Here is a 16,689-nt window from a genome sequence, read left to right as displayed (position 1 = left end):
TGACTTCATTCAAACTCTCCTCGACGCTCACGCTGGCGAAGACGCGCCACGCTGCTCCTCGCCGCCGGCTCTCATTGAAAATGAATGACTTCCGGCTACTTTGACGCTCTCGCCGCTTTCCGTGTGAGCGTACGGTTAGAGGTTTGTCTCATTTGCCCATAAGTGCCCTGCGAAGTTCAATTCAAAGGGTGATGTGCACAAAACATGACTTACAGTTGAAATCAGAATTATTAGCCCCTACTGTATAATTTTTCCCCAATTTGTCTAACGAAAATATGATTTTCTCAACACATTTCTACTCATAATAATTTTAATAACTCATTTCTAATAACTGATTTCTTTTATCTTTGCCATGATGACAGCACATATTTGACTAGATATTGTTCAAGACACTAGTATTCAGCTTAAAGTGATATTTAAAAGCTTAACTAGGTTAATTAGGCAAGTTAGGGTAATTGTATTGTCACTGCATAACGATGGTTTGTTCTGTAGACTATAAAAACTTTATATATTGCTTAAAAGGGGCTAATAATATTGACCTTAAATTGGTGTTTAAAAAATTTTAAACTGCTTTTATTCTAGCCAAAATAAAACAATTAAGACTTTCTCCAGAAGAAAAAATATTATCAGACATACTGTGAAAATTTCCTTGCTCTGTTGAACTTTATTTCAGAAATAATAATAAAAAGAAAGGAGGACAGGAGGGATAATCATTTTGACTTCAACTGTATATGCTAATTAGATGATTACAGTTAAATAGCCCTTCATACTACTGTGATATGTGAAATTTTGCAAACAGTGTAGCACAAATCTTTCTTTTTTTTTTCAACGGAGTAAACTAAATTCAGACGATTTCTCATGTGCTGTACTTGGAGCAGTGAACACCACGTAGGGAACATGTCAATCTCATCACAGCTCTTTCTTGGAGCTCTTTTCTTATGCGCTGGTTATCAAAATCGGCGTTAAACAAAAAAAAAAAAAAATGCGCAGAGCAGTAGAGTACGAGGACTAGGATTGACAACTGCTGCGTTAAAGAATAAATGAAAGGATTTTTCTTCAACACTTAAGACGTAATTAAACAAAAAAACATCACAGTAGTGTCGTCAAAAGTATCGTGTTCGGTACTAATCGGTACTGAAGTTTTCAAAACGTCCATTTCCTGCAAACATTTGAGCCGTATTGAGCACGTTCGTAAACACCGCCGATAGGCCATTGTGTTTACGTGCTCAACAGAATTGACTGTGATTGGCTGTAAAGATCATCGGTTCACCTCACTTCACTACTGTTCACAGAGTGCAAACACATATACAGGGACACTGGAGCATCTCAAAGCTACGTCAATCAGTCGATCTGTCTATTAGCTGATATACAAGAAATTTGCTGATGGACTGACTGATCCACATGGCTTTAAAATACTCTAGTGTACATGTATCAGTGATTGCGATGAACACTGGTGAACAGCGGTGAATAAGTGGTGAATCGATGAGCTTTACAGCCAATCACAGTTATTTCTGTTGAGCACATGATCACAATGGTTAATCAGCGGTATATAGGAACATGCTCAAATGTTACGGAGTCAGATCCCTCTCAAAATAATTCACGCAAAAGACACTAAGTACACATGCGTAGCCAAATTCACATGCATAATACCAAATTAATGTGTGCAAGCTAATTAAAACAGAAATGTTAGTGGGAAGTGGGTGTTTTTAAAATGTTGGTATCAACTGGTTCCCGAAGTCAATACTTTTGACAACCGTACGTTGAAGTAATCACCCGTTTTCAGGGAAGTCATTTTAGAACTGAACTTTTAATGGCAGAACAGGTCTTAAAAAAGGGATGTACTTTTACTCGCATCATTCAAATTGTTTGCATTTGAATATAATTGTATGTGTTGTTTAAAAAATAAAAAGAGAAGAGGAAGAAAAATAGGCTTTGTGTGTGAACTGTGTTTTGAGTATCTGTTCATTTATTTAGTTTCAAATTCAAATTCGATCGATTTGGCAAGAGAAGATGAAGTCGATTTTCTGTGATGAATGAAGGTGATTGTGGTGTTTGGGGAACTGCATTGGCACATCTCTTCCCTAATCTCAAATTTATCATTACTGAATGTGAGTGTGTGTGTGTGTGTGGTTTAGTCGTCCACTGTGATATTGCGGAACAGGTAGGCCATGGACTCTCCATTGTGAATGCGTCTGATGGCCTCAGCCAGGATCATGCTCACATCCACTGTCTTGATTTTAGGACACTGCAGTTTCTGCACTTCATGAGGGACCGTGTTGGTCACCACCACCTGAAAGACCAGAGACATTTCATGAACTTACATTTATGCACATACAATTCTTTTATTATTTACTGATTTTACAGTATTTGTTGATAAATTTTAAGCCTGTGTACATGAAGGTAAGTATCTGATGAGGAAATCCAGTCTGTTCTAAGGAAATTGTGCCTTGTAAAGTCTACATGAACCATTTTTTATTTTTATTGTGACGCAGCTCCAAGAGAATTGGAATATTAAATGAGAATGCAGTGGGCGTGGCTTGTTTTTTCTACTTCAAGCTGATTGGATGTGGTAAAGTAGGCATCTTATTCAGAAAGATCGAGAAAAGAGTTTGGAAAGACTTATTACAACCTAACAGACTCCTCACTCCTCACTGTTTGCTGTGAAAACTGACAGCTGGAGGGGCATGGTTTAGTATGTTAGCCACGCCCAATACCTCAGACAGGTAATCTGAGAATTTAACTGAAAACAAACAGGAAGTGCATTTTCAGATTTAAATTTTAGACGTTCTAAAAGTTTATATACAATTGTGCAGACACACACAAGAAATAAAGTATATCCTGAAAGTCGTTATCACAAAATAATTTCTGACAGGCTTTAAATAAACTGAAAATAAGGACTTAAACTACAAATTTAACTAATAACTACTAAGAATTACTGTAGAAACTAAACTTTTCAATAATACATTTTAATTTTTTGTTATTTCATAATAATAAATCATTTTATGATAAAATAAACACTCAAACTGACAAATAAATAGATGAATAGACAAACGAACAGACAAATAAACAAGGAATTGACAAACATACAAATGAAGAGACAAAATACACAAACAAATGTACAAATACAAAGAATTGGACAAATACACAAACAAACTAACAAATAAACAAACAAATAAACAAACAAACAGACAGACAGACAGACAGAAAGACAGACAGACAGGCAGACAGACAGACAGACAGACAAATATACAAAAAAACAGAAAAATTCACACAAAAAAACAGACAAATACACAAACAAACAGACAGATACTCAAACTAATGGACAAATACACAAACAAACAAACAAACAAACAAACAAACAGATACTCAAACTAACGGACAAATACACAAACAAACAAACAAGCAAGCAAACAAACAAACAAACAGACAAATACTCAAACTAATGGAAAAATGAACAAACAAACAAACAAACAAACAAACAACCAAACAGATAGGTACTCAAACTAATGGACAAATACACAAACAAACAAACAAACAAACAGACAGACACTCAAACTAACGGACAAATACACAAACAAACAAACAAACAAACAAACAAACAAACAAACAAACAAACAAACAAACAAACAGACAGACACTCAAACTAACGGACAAATACACAAACAAACAAACAAACAAAAAAACTAACAGACAGATACTCAAACTAATGGACCAACAAACAAACAAATACTCAAACTAATGGACAAATACACAAACAAACAAAAAAACAACCAAACAGATAGGTACTCAAACTAATGGACAAATACACAAACAAACAAACAAACAAACAAACAAACAAACAAACAGATACTCAAACTAACAGACAAATACACAAACAAATGGACAAACACACAAATGGATGGACAAACACACAAACGAATGGACAAATGCTCAAACAAATGCACAAATAATCAAACAAAAAACTACACTAACAAACGGACAAATACACAAAAGATCGGACAAATACACAAAAGATCAGACAAATACACAAAAGAACAGACAAATACACAAATGACCAAATACACAATCAAATGAACAGACAAATACACAAATGACCAAATACACAATCAAATGAACAGACAAACACACAAACAAACTGACAAATACACAAATAAATGAACAAGGACACAAATGAACAGACAAACAAACAAATTGACAAACATAGAAACTAATTGACAAACAAAAGACTGGAAAAAAATGAATGGACAAATACACAAACAAATGGGCAAACATACTGTAAACGAATTGACAAATAAACAAATGAACACATGAAAAGACAAATACACAAACAAACAGACAAATACACAAACAGTTTTTATTAACATATTGAATACACTTTTATTTTTAGCGTTCTCACTTTTCATTTACGCTATAACTATTGTTAATTTTTTTCTATTATAGGTTTTATTTAAGTTTTAGATTCACCATCAGACTCACTTCGTCTATAGCGGACTCCTCGATGAGGCGCGGGGCATCCGCCGACAGCAGCCCATGGGTGGCCATGATGTAGATCTTATAAGCTCCTCTCTCCTTCAGGATCTCAGCGGCTGCCACATAGTCCTCCACATCATCAATAATATCATCCTGAAGAGCAAAATAACAAATACTCCTCATCCCCTCAGTCCAAAACTACGGTCAAATAAGTAAAAATACGCTCATTTCTTACGACAATGATGGCGATGCGACCTCCAACATCTCCAACCACCGTGATGGGGGGTTTCTCCTTGGCCATCATTACTATAACGACATATATAAGCTAGTGTTCATTGCAGTGTATCATCTCAAGTAATTGTTTTAGACCAAGAGGCCAATCAAATCACATTCCAGCATCAGAGTAGATTGGGTAAGATGGGTTCAAGTTTATATGAGAATTTCTAAAATGACGCACGCAATCCATATTACCAAAATGGTTAGCAACCACTTAAAGAGTCCAGAAGTAACCAGTTATGCGTAGCATATAACTGGGTTAGATACAAGATGGAGAACACTTCCCATTTTACCCCACCTACAATTCAATCCAAACAGGAATGGAAAAAAAAAAACTCATGCCATGCAGAAATCAAAATGATCAACTCTTGGTCCCCAATGTACCCAATCGTATCTAGAGGTGTACACTAAGAGTCAGTGCAGGAAACTACACATCAATCAGTCAATCAATCAGTCCTCGAGTCAGCATGACAGACTCCAGGACAACTGTTGTAATTCAGGAATGGTCAACAGGGGCTAGTGTCATTCATCCAGAGGACAGACATAGGAACACAGCCAAAACACACACACACACACACACTCCGATCCAAGTAAACACGAGAGAGAGGAAGACTGGTGGGTCTATTTGAGAATACATAGGGTTAAAGGAATTATGCATGCCTTCAACACATGCCTTTCATCAACAGCACGTTCCAAATCACTACTTTCGTTTTTGCATCTTAATGAGACTTTCGGATGAATTAATCTCGATTAATAGTATTCAACAGAACTACGCTGTAAAGAGCCACTGTTTTGAACAAGTCCTAAAAGGTGCTGTTCACAGAGGATGGGTACTTGGCGAAAATAATACATATACAGCTGATGGTGTCTAGTAGACATACAAGACCAAGAGACGTAATGTAATGTGTATTAATATAGCGCATTTAATGTGTATGGTCATACACCCAAAGCACTTTACAATCATGATCTCTTCACACCACTACTAGTGTGCAGCATCCAGGACAAGATCTCAAATACAAGCGGCCGAAATGAGTTTCCTTCGAAGGGGGAAATGGCGCTCCCTTACGGATAGGGTGAGGATTTAGGGTGATGCAATGCAAGACGACATCCTCTGTGAACGACATCCCATTATAGTGCCCATTTTAATCTATTATAAAATGCATATTCTACTGCATTAATGGTATAGTCGAACTCAATTCCGCTGTGTGTTTCTGCAAGCTTACGCACACACAAAGAATACGCTGACTTTACCCATGCTGCCTTGCTTTTAAATGAGCCCCGTACCAAAACCTCAAACTCTTCAATGAACACCTTCCTCTATTTCTCAAGGTCATGTGTTTCCAAGACGATGCAAGGGCCTTGGTTACAAGCAGCTACAAGACTACCATTTCAAACCTCTAGTCTAGGGGGGGGTTTCATAAGCAGGCATGGTGTGTTGATTGGCAAGATGAGCCTGGATCACAAATAAAGGCATATCTCTCGGACAGACATTCAATGGTTCCTTTTCTGAACGATGAAGATTACATGGAATTTTGAAAATAAGCACTTCAATTGAGGCTTCTTAGTTCTGTTCGAGAGAAGCACTCTGAAGCTGTAACAATCACTTCTGGGATAATGGTATGGCGGTGTACACAGTAGTTATATGCACAGCTATGCATGTTTATATTAGTTATTTCCCAATGGCTTGCTAATCAAAACTTACGAATATTCCAAATTTACATAAAGTAATTAGGTTTACTTGCTTTGTGATGTTTTGGTGATACTGCCCACCCTACCTTTTAACAATATTGAGCACACTTTATATAAGGTGTCTTTAACTACTATGCACTTTCATTAAAGATTTTGTTAGGAACAGTGTACTTATGATCATACGTTGATATTGATTTAAGATAGAAAACGGTTGAGTGGTATGGGCAGGTTTAGGGGTCAGATTAAATTTAGAGACCGGCTTAAGGCTGATTTATACTTTATACCATGCAACGACGTGTAGCGTAAGCTCTGTGATTGGTCTGCTTGGTAGCCAAGAGCCGCGCAAACCGGTTAAGCGAGTGTGGAAAGTTTTGTTTTGTGTTTACCTTATGATTAATGTTGTTGCACGTCCACCAATTTCTGCCTCTGAATGAGCGAGATTGAGCCACTTGTACATTAAGGTAGCGTTCAGAAAAAACAGAACACCAGCAAAGAAACCCGACACAGAGGAACATACGCAGAGGTTTACACCGATCACTTAAAGAACGCGTTAAGTATAAATCACCCTTAACACTAAAGCCTGGTTTACACTTCTGCATCACGTGATCCATGTGACCCACGGCATCTACCTTACGCGTTGCCGTGGGTCACGCTGATCACTTGACTATGGCCCCGTTTACACTAATGCGTTTTTTTGTTTTAAAACGCTTAAGTTTTGCTACGGTTACGCCATCCATCCACACTACGCCGGAGTTCTCGAGCGCCGAAAACGGAGCTTTTCGAAAACGCTGTAGAGGCCATATTCATTCTGAAGCGCTGCTGCTCTGTCTCAATGTGGATGTGGGAAAATGGAGACATCTGAAAACGGAGGCGGGGCTGCTGACATTCGCTACCTGATTGGGGCTTTTGTGTTATTGCGTATCCTTCCCTTATTCGTCAAGCCTCTATCACATGGCTTTAACACATGGCTTTAACGCTACCGGAAGACAGCAGACCAGCATTCACTGTAAACAACAACACGGACACAGAAATGGGAGCGTTGTTTGCACTATTGTCTGTTTTAGACGCCATTGTGCAGTTATTCATTTGTTACGTTTAGTAAAAACTCGACCTCGTCGTCTGTCCACAAAAATACCTCTCTTGCTTTCTTTTCCATCGCGTTTATTGTTCAACCGGCATTTGTTGACTAACAATAACCAAATTCCGAGCGAGATGGTCGAGATGCGCGAATGGTCACGTGATATACGTTATGGTGGCGTACTGTGGACGGAGATATGTTCAGGAACGCTGGGTGAAACGCTAGTGTGGACGCGGATCGTTTTTGATCTAAAACGCTGTTTTAAAACTAAAACGCACTAGTGTAAACGGGGCCTATAAAAACTATAATAAACTAAATGTATGTACAATTGTCTGTCCAGGTCAGCTTACACATCTGTAAATACATGAAGAACTTTTGTACGAATGTTATTGTAAGGAAAATAATAAAAGCATCATGGTAAATAGAGGTAAAAATTACATTCTTAAAAAGGTTTTATTGAGATGGATTGTTGGTGATTGTATGGATTTTGGTCAGATTAGGTAGCTATACATAAACAAAGGAAAATTAAGAGCTGTTTTTAAAAAAAGTAAGACCTACAACACAAAAATTTCAGTAAATGTAAGACTTTTTAAGGCCTAAAATTTTGTTTTTGAGTTGAAAGACATTTTAAGACCCAGCAGACACCTTGCTAAGAGAATTAGCTCAATAAACTACTAATTAGCTGCTTAGTAATAATTAGTAACTTGAGTTTAGGTATTGTGTAGGATTAGGGATGTAGAATAAAAAATAAATCATACTTTATAATTACCAATAAACGGTTAATATCTTAATACGAGTAATAATATTAATATCTTAATATGAGTAATACGGTAATAAGGCCGTACTCACACTAGGTACAGTTGCCTAGAACCGGGCCAAAGCACGCTTGTCCCCCCTCCCGTCTCCCCCGACGGCCCGCACTCACATGACAATTGGGCCTGGGCACGCTTAGCTCATCGATGCTGCCCTGTTCAGTGAGCGCTGTCGCTCAGCACAGTGGAGATTTCTCTAGTTATATCGTTTCAGTCGTTTGTTACGCAGTGACATGCAGTCAAATATTTCGCCAAATAGTCCTTAGGGATGCGGTGACACGCAGTCAGATATTTTGCCAAACAGATCCGCCACTTTTGGCGCTCAAAAACAATCATAAAGCTCTCGTGTTGCAGGAATGAGGAGGTTTGCCAAAGCTGCACAGCTTTCATGCAGTGAGGGGTTTGCGTATTTAATAAACTACGGCAGTTTGCGTTCATTGAGCAGTAGATTGAATAATAAAGCCATATGAAACAGTCCCTTAAAAGTAACGTCAAGCTTTCAGTTTCGGGCTTTGGCGTGTTTTGCACTCACACTACAAGCGTACCACACCAAAGCCCAAGTGAACCATGCTCAGGCCCACTTCTTCCAACTGGGCCAGGGCCGGCCAAGTGAACCATGCCTGAGCCCGAATCAGTGCACTCACACTTCTCAAACGATCCAGGAAACGGGCCTGAGCACGGTTCGGATAGCATAGTGTGAGTACGCCCTAACTCGGTAGCTAATGGTGTGAATCGTGACCACAAAGTGTTACCGATATTTTTCCAAATTTATTAATTGAAACATTAATTCATAGTAGTTTAAGACACTTGATACATAGTGAGTTAGAGCAGCTCATGCTCGTATTGTTGAAGTATTTTTTTTAATAATAAAGATAGAGTACTTCAGAGCGCTTGGATCACAGACACTGAGAGACCTCAGGCACTGCACGCATGCAATAGGAACCATTTTCAGCGTGTTCACTGCTGTGATCGGTAGCAAATAAGAGTTAACCGTCATACTTGGTAGCTCTATGCCTGGGAACGGAGCTTGCTGTTTGCCTATTACCAATAAATAAACATCACGTTAAACAAAAATCCACACACAAAATGATAAAAAACATACAGACAAGAAACCAGGACTTCAACAATCCTCACTGAACCTTATTTGAGCATCCAAATAAATGTTTCTTCAACTCTCCAATAAAACGAAGCGACTAAATCAAGAGTGGTTCATTTGAGGATGGTCAAAGTCCATTCAAAAACCATAAATGTACATAGATCTACTTGAAGTGAACTTCTATCAGGCAATACGAGAGTATAATGGCCAAGACACAAACAACACGAGACCTGCTCATACATTAATAAGCTAAACATCGCAGTGTGGTTATGAAAGTTTCAATTAAAGCAACTGTATGTACTTTGACTGTATGTAATTTTGAGACTTTACAGCCACCTTTGGTTCACTTTGTATGATTATACTGCAATACATGTTTCACAGTGATTAGACTATTATGCTGTGTTCACACCAGACACGGAACGGACGAATAAATCGCGATATCCGCGCGTAAATAGCCGCGTGAACATTTGAGTTTACTCGCTTCATTCGCGAGTCAAACCCCGCTTCGTGATGGGCAGGGCTTCTGTCTGCCCGAAGACTCTAGCTTCATAGCTAAATGGCTAACATGGATTTTATGGAGAAAAACAGCATTGATACGTTTAGGGTCGTGTCTGAGTCCACTACATTCTTTCAGAGGTGCATCCAGCTGTGTAAGCTCAAAAAACTCCTCCAGAAACTTAACCTGGATGATGGAGGCTTTCAGCAGTGCTTCTGACTGAGCCAAGCCCAGTTTGATGAACTGTTGTCGGTGAAGGCTGGAAGATTTCCCTCGAAACACCGACAACAGATTCTACGTCACAAACACGCCCCCACAAGAGCAAGCTTCTGATTGGTTAACGCGGCGCGAATGTACGCTGAAGTTCAGATTTTCGAATTCAGGAGACTCTCGCAAAACGCTCGTTAAGCGCGCAAAACGCTCAATTCGCCATTCGCGCAATTTACGTCATTCACGCCACGCCATTCGCGCGTATCACGCCACAGGATGTCTATTCCCACGTTTGCATTGACTTAACATGCAAATCACTCGCGCTTGACGCGTCTGGTGTGAACGCAGCATTACAACCAACAAGCTCAGCTGCCATCTTTATATTTGTTTGCGCGCTAACCAGAAATACGACTGTTTGATTACTTTTGACATCCAAGAAAACCTATAAATCTCTCTTAAAGTGGATAATATTATTGCCGACATTGTCAGCTTTCCTAACGAATACTGGCAATATGTTGTCAGACATATTTATCCTGGTAGTGATGAGAAAGAAATTGTCAAGACGGGATCAACCCTGCATTAGTAGGCAAACAGAATACACTTAAAAGGCTCTATATTAGGTACACCTATTCAACTGAAGCTCATTATTGCAAATATCAGCCAATCACATTGCAGAAACTCAATGCATTTAGGTCACGTCTGCATTTATATTGATCTTATTCCTCATGTATGAGTGGACACAGCTTATTGACTCGAGTCTTCCGGTCTCACTCACTTCCATTGATGTTTAGATGTTAAAAACAGCTTGATGTTGCACACAAATTAATACTTCATTAATATTTTATTCATCTTTTTATGAATAGTCATAAACACACTTGCATGTAGAGCACGTATTTTGACTAGGGTTGCACGATATTGGAAAACTCGGACATCGCGATATTTAGTTTTGCTGTGATTTTCTACACTACCTGACAAAAGTCTTGTCGCCTATTCAAGTTTAAGGATCAACAAATAATAACTTGACTTCTACTCGATCATTTGGTATCAGAAGTGGCTCATATGAAAGGCAAAGGCCTCTAGATTATGCATATTTTACCAAAATAAAAAAAGATCATGCCTTGATTTTTAATTATTTTATTAGGACAGTAAGGTCTGACTTTGCTGAGACAAAAGTCTTGTCACCTAACAGAAATAATGTTGTTATGAGTAGTTTTGTGTAGTGTAGTGTAGGCTTGTGTGTGGTGTTTCTTTCCCTCTCTCTCTTTCTCTCTCGCTCTTTCTCTTGCTCTTACTTTCATGTCTAAGTATTCGCAGGTGCAGCGGACAGACGAGAATTTGAAGAATGTTTTTCCTTAATAACAAGGTAATAATAATAAAGTTCCATACAGTTGCTTTAACTAATCAAGTGCTCAAGGTGAGACATGTGTGAGATTAAAACCTGGCTCAAACAGCACATGAAAGAGTGAAAAATAAAGGCTGTGTCTCAAATTCTAGACGACTGGCTTCTCCAGTTCCTTTATTGATTGTTACCGTAACCATTTGTCATGTAAAGTAATTGCTGTGATATTAATGCAATGTTCTGGAGTTTTATTTTTTAGAGAAGTGTATTAATATGCGATGCTTCAAGCCAAAAACAAACTGATGTGATGTTGTTTTGATCGAAACCAGGTCAACGCAAAGCTCGTTTTAGGAGTAATTACAAGTGTTGATGATTGATCATTGCTGTCAGCAAGTGCTGTCTGGATGGTTCAGTTACTTCAATAGGTTTTGAGACAGAGCCTTGGGATAGAGACAGTGCTAAATAAGAGGAAGAGGGAAACATAAATAGCTAAATAAAACATCTTGACCTAACTTGAACTACATAAGAGATCTCCAGAATGAGAGCAGCAACTGAGCCCTTTATTGCTTTATGTTTAGAAATGCTTTATTTGTCATGAAAGCTAGTTCAGGTCACATTTCACCCCTAAAATCAAAAGAAAAAACATTTTTATTTCTGTATATGTATCTAGTAAAAAATAAAATATTAATATTAATAATATTAATATAAAAAAAAATGAAGATAGCTTTAAGGATGTTAATGACTCCATGAATGAATCCATTTTTAAGCAATGTTCAAGTTTAAATAATACACACACACACACACACACACACCCACACACATATACATATATACACACACACATACATATATATATATATACATACATACACACACACACACACACACACACACACACACACACACACACACACACACACACACACACACACACACACACACACACACACACACACACATATATACACATATATATATATACACACACATACATATATATATATATACATACACACACACACACACACACACACATACACATATATATATATATACACACACACATACATATATATATATATACATACACATACACACACACACACACACACACACACACACACACATACACATATATATATATACACACACATACATATATATATATATATATATATACATACACATACACACACACACACACACACACACACACATACACATATATATATATATACACACACATACATATATATATATACATACACACACACACACACACACACACACACACATACACATATATACACACACATACATATATATATATATATATATATACATACACATACACACACACACACACACACATACATACATATATATATATATATATATATATATATATATATATATATATATATATATATATATATATATATATATATATATTAGGGATGTAACGGTATTGTAAATACAGTCATACCGCAATATTAATTTTTTTCGATATTACCGAAGTCGCATGACTCGGTAAAACTATAGGTCTTCTGAGAAAATTTGCTTAGGCGAATGAAGCGAACGGGAGGTAGCGAAAACTACAATACCCATCAGCCCATGCTTGACCATCATCCCTTGCGGTCTGTTGTCGCTACAGATCCAGTAATGCGGAAATGGAGTGTGCTGCTAGAAGCGGGGATGAAAAGAGCTCTCGAGCGCCGAAAACGGAGCGTTTCGAAATGTGTGGATAATGTCTCAGTGTGGATGATGGAAAACGGAGACATCTGAAAACGGAGGCGGGGCTGCAGACATTCGCCTCTCTGATTGGGGCTTTTCCTCAATATTAAGTTGCCTAACACACACAGTTCAGTCCTGCATCCTCTCCTTGTAAGTTCAGACTTCGCAAGTTTGATCAAGGCTGCAGTCTCTTCTTCTCAGTTTGATATGGAAAAGCAGACTATACCGAGGACACGGGTAAATCTTCAAAGGGAACAGTGTACTTTATAAGTTCATTCACATCACCCTGGCTTCGTTGTTTCACTTTATCAACAATAAAATGTAAACATGATTTAAGGAACTGCTTATTTTCATTTTAATATTAGCAACTTAGACAGCAGACATGTTGAGGCGTCGTGCTGCATAAGATGAGCGTCATCTTCACTGTGTGGATATTTATAACAAAACGGAGCAGATAACAACTGCCTCCTTTCAATTTCAGTGAAAATACGAAACACAGGCTCTCTTTTGCTGAGTATCAGTTTTAAGAATCGATAATGGCCATTTTAAAAGTATAACATACAATAAGTTTATACATTATAGGAAATAAAGGCAAGCGATCAGTCAATATACAGAATGTACGTGCTTACATTAATCATTAACTTATCTTTGCGCTCAGCCAAAACACGTTACCTGAGAACAAGTAATAGATTCCAATGACCAAAGTCAGGGAATATGTCGTTAGATAAAGACAACAAGATAAATGAAATATCCCGTTTAATAAATATAGTGAGATTAGATCCAGCAGGGGATGCTTGATGAGAAGTCCGACCAGCAGAGCTCTCATCTGGGTAGATGGGCTGAGTGTGATTAAATGTTGAATGTGATAAGTTTTCAACAATACTAAATTGAAACTTTATTTTTTTACATGGTTTAATAATTTTTTGTTATTAAAATTGAAGTTCCTGTTTCAAAGCTTACAGATAGATGGCTAATTTGTATGTCATTGACACTTTTTTGGAGTATTTTCATAAGTTTTGTTTTTTCCTGTAAATGATTCAATAAATACCGTACCGTGACATTCATACCGAGGTATTACCGTACCGTGAAATTCTGATACCGTTACATCCCTAATATATATACATATAAATATACATACATACATATATATATATATATATATATATATATATATATATATATATATATATATATATATATATATATATTTTAGGGGGTTGAACTTTTGACTGAAGTTGATTAGTCGTGCTTTGCAGATCACAAATTTTTTGACCTGAACTACATGGCAGCTTTACACATGGAGGTTAATCACTGAATGAAACAGCCCTTGGATTATTTAAGGTAATTTTTAAAGTGTTATTTTTCTTGTCAAAATCCATGTGAACTTTAAATCAAACAGATGTCAGTTAGGTCACTTCATGCAAAAACCCAAGAGCAAATGCTAGCCAATCACGTTTACGCACCCCTGTAAATGTCATGTGACTGGCTGTTGTCCTCTGGCGAGCGTAGATGCTTTGACATATTTTGTGAATGAACTATGAAGTGTGCGGTTCGCAGGTGTGGCAAACTTCATAGTATGTGTGAACTTAATCTCAGGTGAACGCGGTAAGCGTGCAGAGAGCAGACATCTGACAACCAAGATGAGCAGGAAGTTCGAAAAATGCTTGAGCAGTATTTTGAGCAGCTTTCTAGCGCAGACTATTATAGTGGTGTCCAATGGTTAATTTCCCACTTTAATACTGCACTTTTTTCCAAATTTAATAATTTAGAATAACATCAATAATCAGTCATGCAAATGTATCTCTACTTCTCAACAAAATAAAGAATAACTATTGCCAAGGATTTTTTCTTTTGATTTTAGAGTGAAATATGAGCATGACGTGTTCCTTCTACTAGCACTGGGAGAAACCCAGTCACCTGCTGGTCTGGTCTGTGTTTATAACCTGCCGTAAACTCTTAATATCATGTAGTGTTTATGCAGCAGCATTGCGCCCGCAGTGTGGTGCTCTTACATGGCAGCTCCAAACCGGGATGCCCGATGGTGTTGCGCACACATGGAGGAGAGTGTCTGCCGTCTGCCATGTCGGACTCTGCTTCCCCATGTATGACAGCCAGGCCGAGACGCAGACGCTCGGCATACGACTGAGCCCTGAAGAGATACGGCAGAAGTCAGACAGTCCATTACACTGATGCTTCACTATTCACACACACTTTATACTGAAAGCAGTAGCTGACTTCCAGAGTTCCTTTGCAGTTGATGGTCACCATTAACTTCATGGTATGTTCTTTCTTGCTATGGAAGTCAATGGCGACTGTTTGACCAAATGATTCGTCAACTGTTCACATATTAACATTTTTTTAAATATCTACTATATTCAACAAAAGAAAGTTCAACAATAGAGGATTAGTTTATATATATATATATATATATATACAATATATATAAATGTGTGTGTGTGTGTACATGGAAAATAATGACAACTTTGAACTTTCATTGACTTCCATTCACAGTTGACGGTCAACATTGATTTCCATGGTATTTTTATACCACTATGGAAGTCAAATGCAACTATTTGACCAGTTCACTGAAAAGCCTTGCATTTATTAAAGACCTTTGATGTTCATGAGAACTTTGGCTAATAGTTTTTATATGTAATTCAAAGAATAATAATGAATTAAATAAATAAATACCTGTTTGAATGTAAATACCCTCCTATTATAGCTGATAGTCTGCAGTTAAAGCTTGTTTACTTCATTTCAAATCGTTGGGTTGGTGTAGAGAGTCACATACATGCATGCATACATACATGCATATATATATATATATATATATATATATATATATATATATATATATATATATATATATATATATATATATATATATATATATATATATATATACACACACATAATAATAATATAATAAATATATATACATACATGCATACATACATATATATATATATATATATATATATATATATATATATATATATATATATATATATATATATATATATATATATATATATATATATATGTAGCTATTAATTCTGACTTTAACTGACATATATATATATAGCTAGGAGCTAATAATTTTGACCTTAAAATTGCTTATTAAAAAATTAAAAACTGCTTTAATTCTAGCCTAAAATAAAACAAGTAAGACTTTCTCCAGAAGAAAAAAATATTATCATGCATACTGTGAAAGCTTCCTTGCTCTGTTAAACATCATTTGGTAAAAATATTTAAAGAAGGAAAAAAATAATTCAAAGGGGGGCTAATAATTCTGACTTTAAATATATATATATATATATATATATATATATATATATATATATATATATATATATATATATATATATATATATATATATATATATATATATATATATTAATAAAAGGACAGTAATGCTTTCAGCAAATAATGAGGGAAATATATGTCAAGCACTGAACCAGATACAGTAATATGGAAAAAGTTGCTAG

At 36.7% G+C, this 16,689-nt stretch overlaps 1 protein-coding gene across 2 annotated transcripts in view; it reads right to left on the bottom strand.

Moving 5' to 3' along the window:
* Nucleotides 1-644: 644 nt before the first annotated feature.
* prpsap1 (phosphoribosyl pyrophosphate synthetase-associated protein 1) overlaps nucleotides 645-16,689 on the bottom strand; it is a 31,666-nt gene continuing 15,621 nt past the window's right edge. Inside the window, exons 7-11 of one of the 2 annotated variants that reach the window (XM_073938825.1) lie at nucleotides 15,213-15,349; nucleotides 9,325-9,363; nucleotides 4,706-4,776; nucleotides 4,477-4,623; nucleotides 645-2,290 (exon numbers count right to left, since the gene is read on the bottom strand). In XM_073938825.1, the coding sequence (XP_073794926.1) occupies nucleotides 2,132-2,290; nucleotides 4,477-4,623; nucleotides 4,706-4,776; nucleotides 9,325-9,363; nucleotides 15,213-15,349 (553 nt within the window). In that variant the 3' untranslated portion in view covers nucleotides 645-2,131. The remainder of the gene's footprint in view (nucleotides 2,291-4,476; nucleotides 4,624-4,705; nucleotides 4,777-9,324; nucleotides 9,364-15,212; nucleotides 15,350-16,689) is intronic. The other variant, NM_001002199.1, reaches the window with a different exon arrangement.

The sequence above is a fragment of the Danio rerio genome, chromosome 3 (assembly GCF_049306965.1).
Source record: "Danio rerio strain Tuebingen ecotype United States chromosome 3, GRCz12tu, whole genome shotgun sequence".
NCBI lineage: Eukaryota > Metazoa > Chordata > Actinopteri > Cypriniformes > Danionidae > Danio > Danio rerio.
This window is presented reverse-complemented; position numbering and strand designations above follow the sequence as displayed.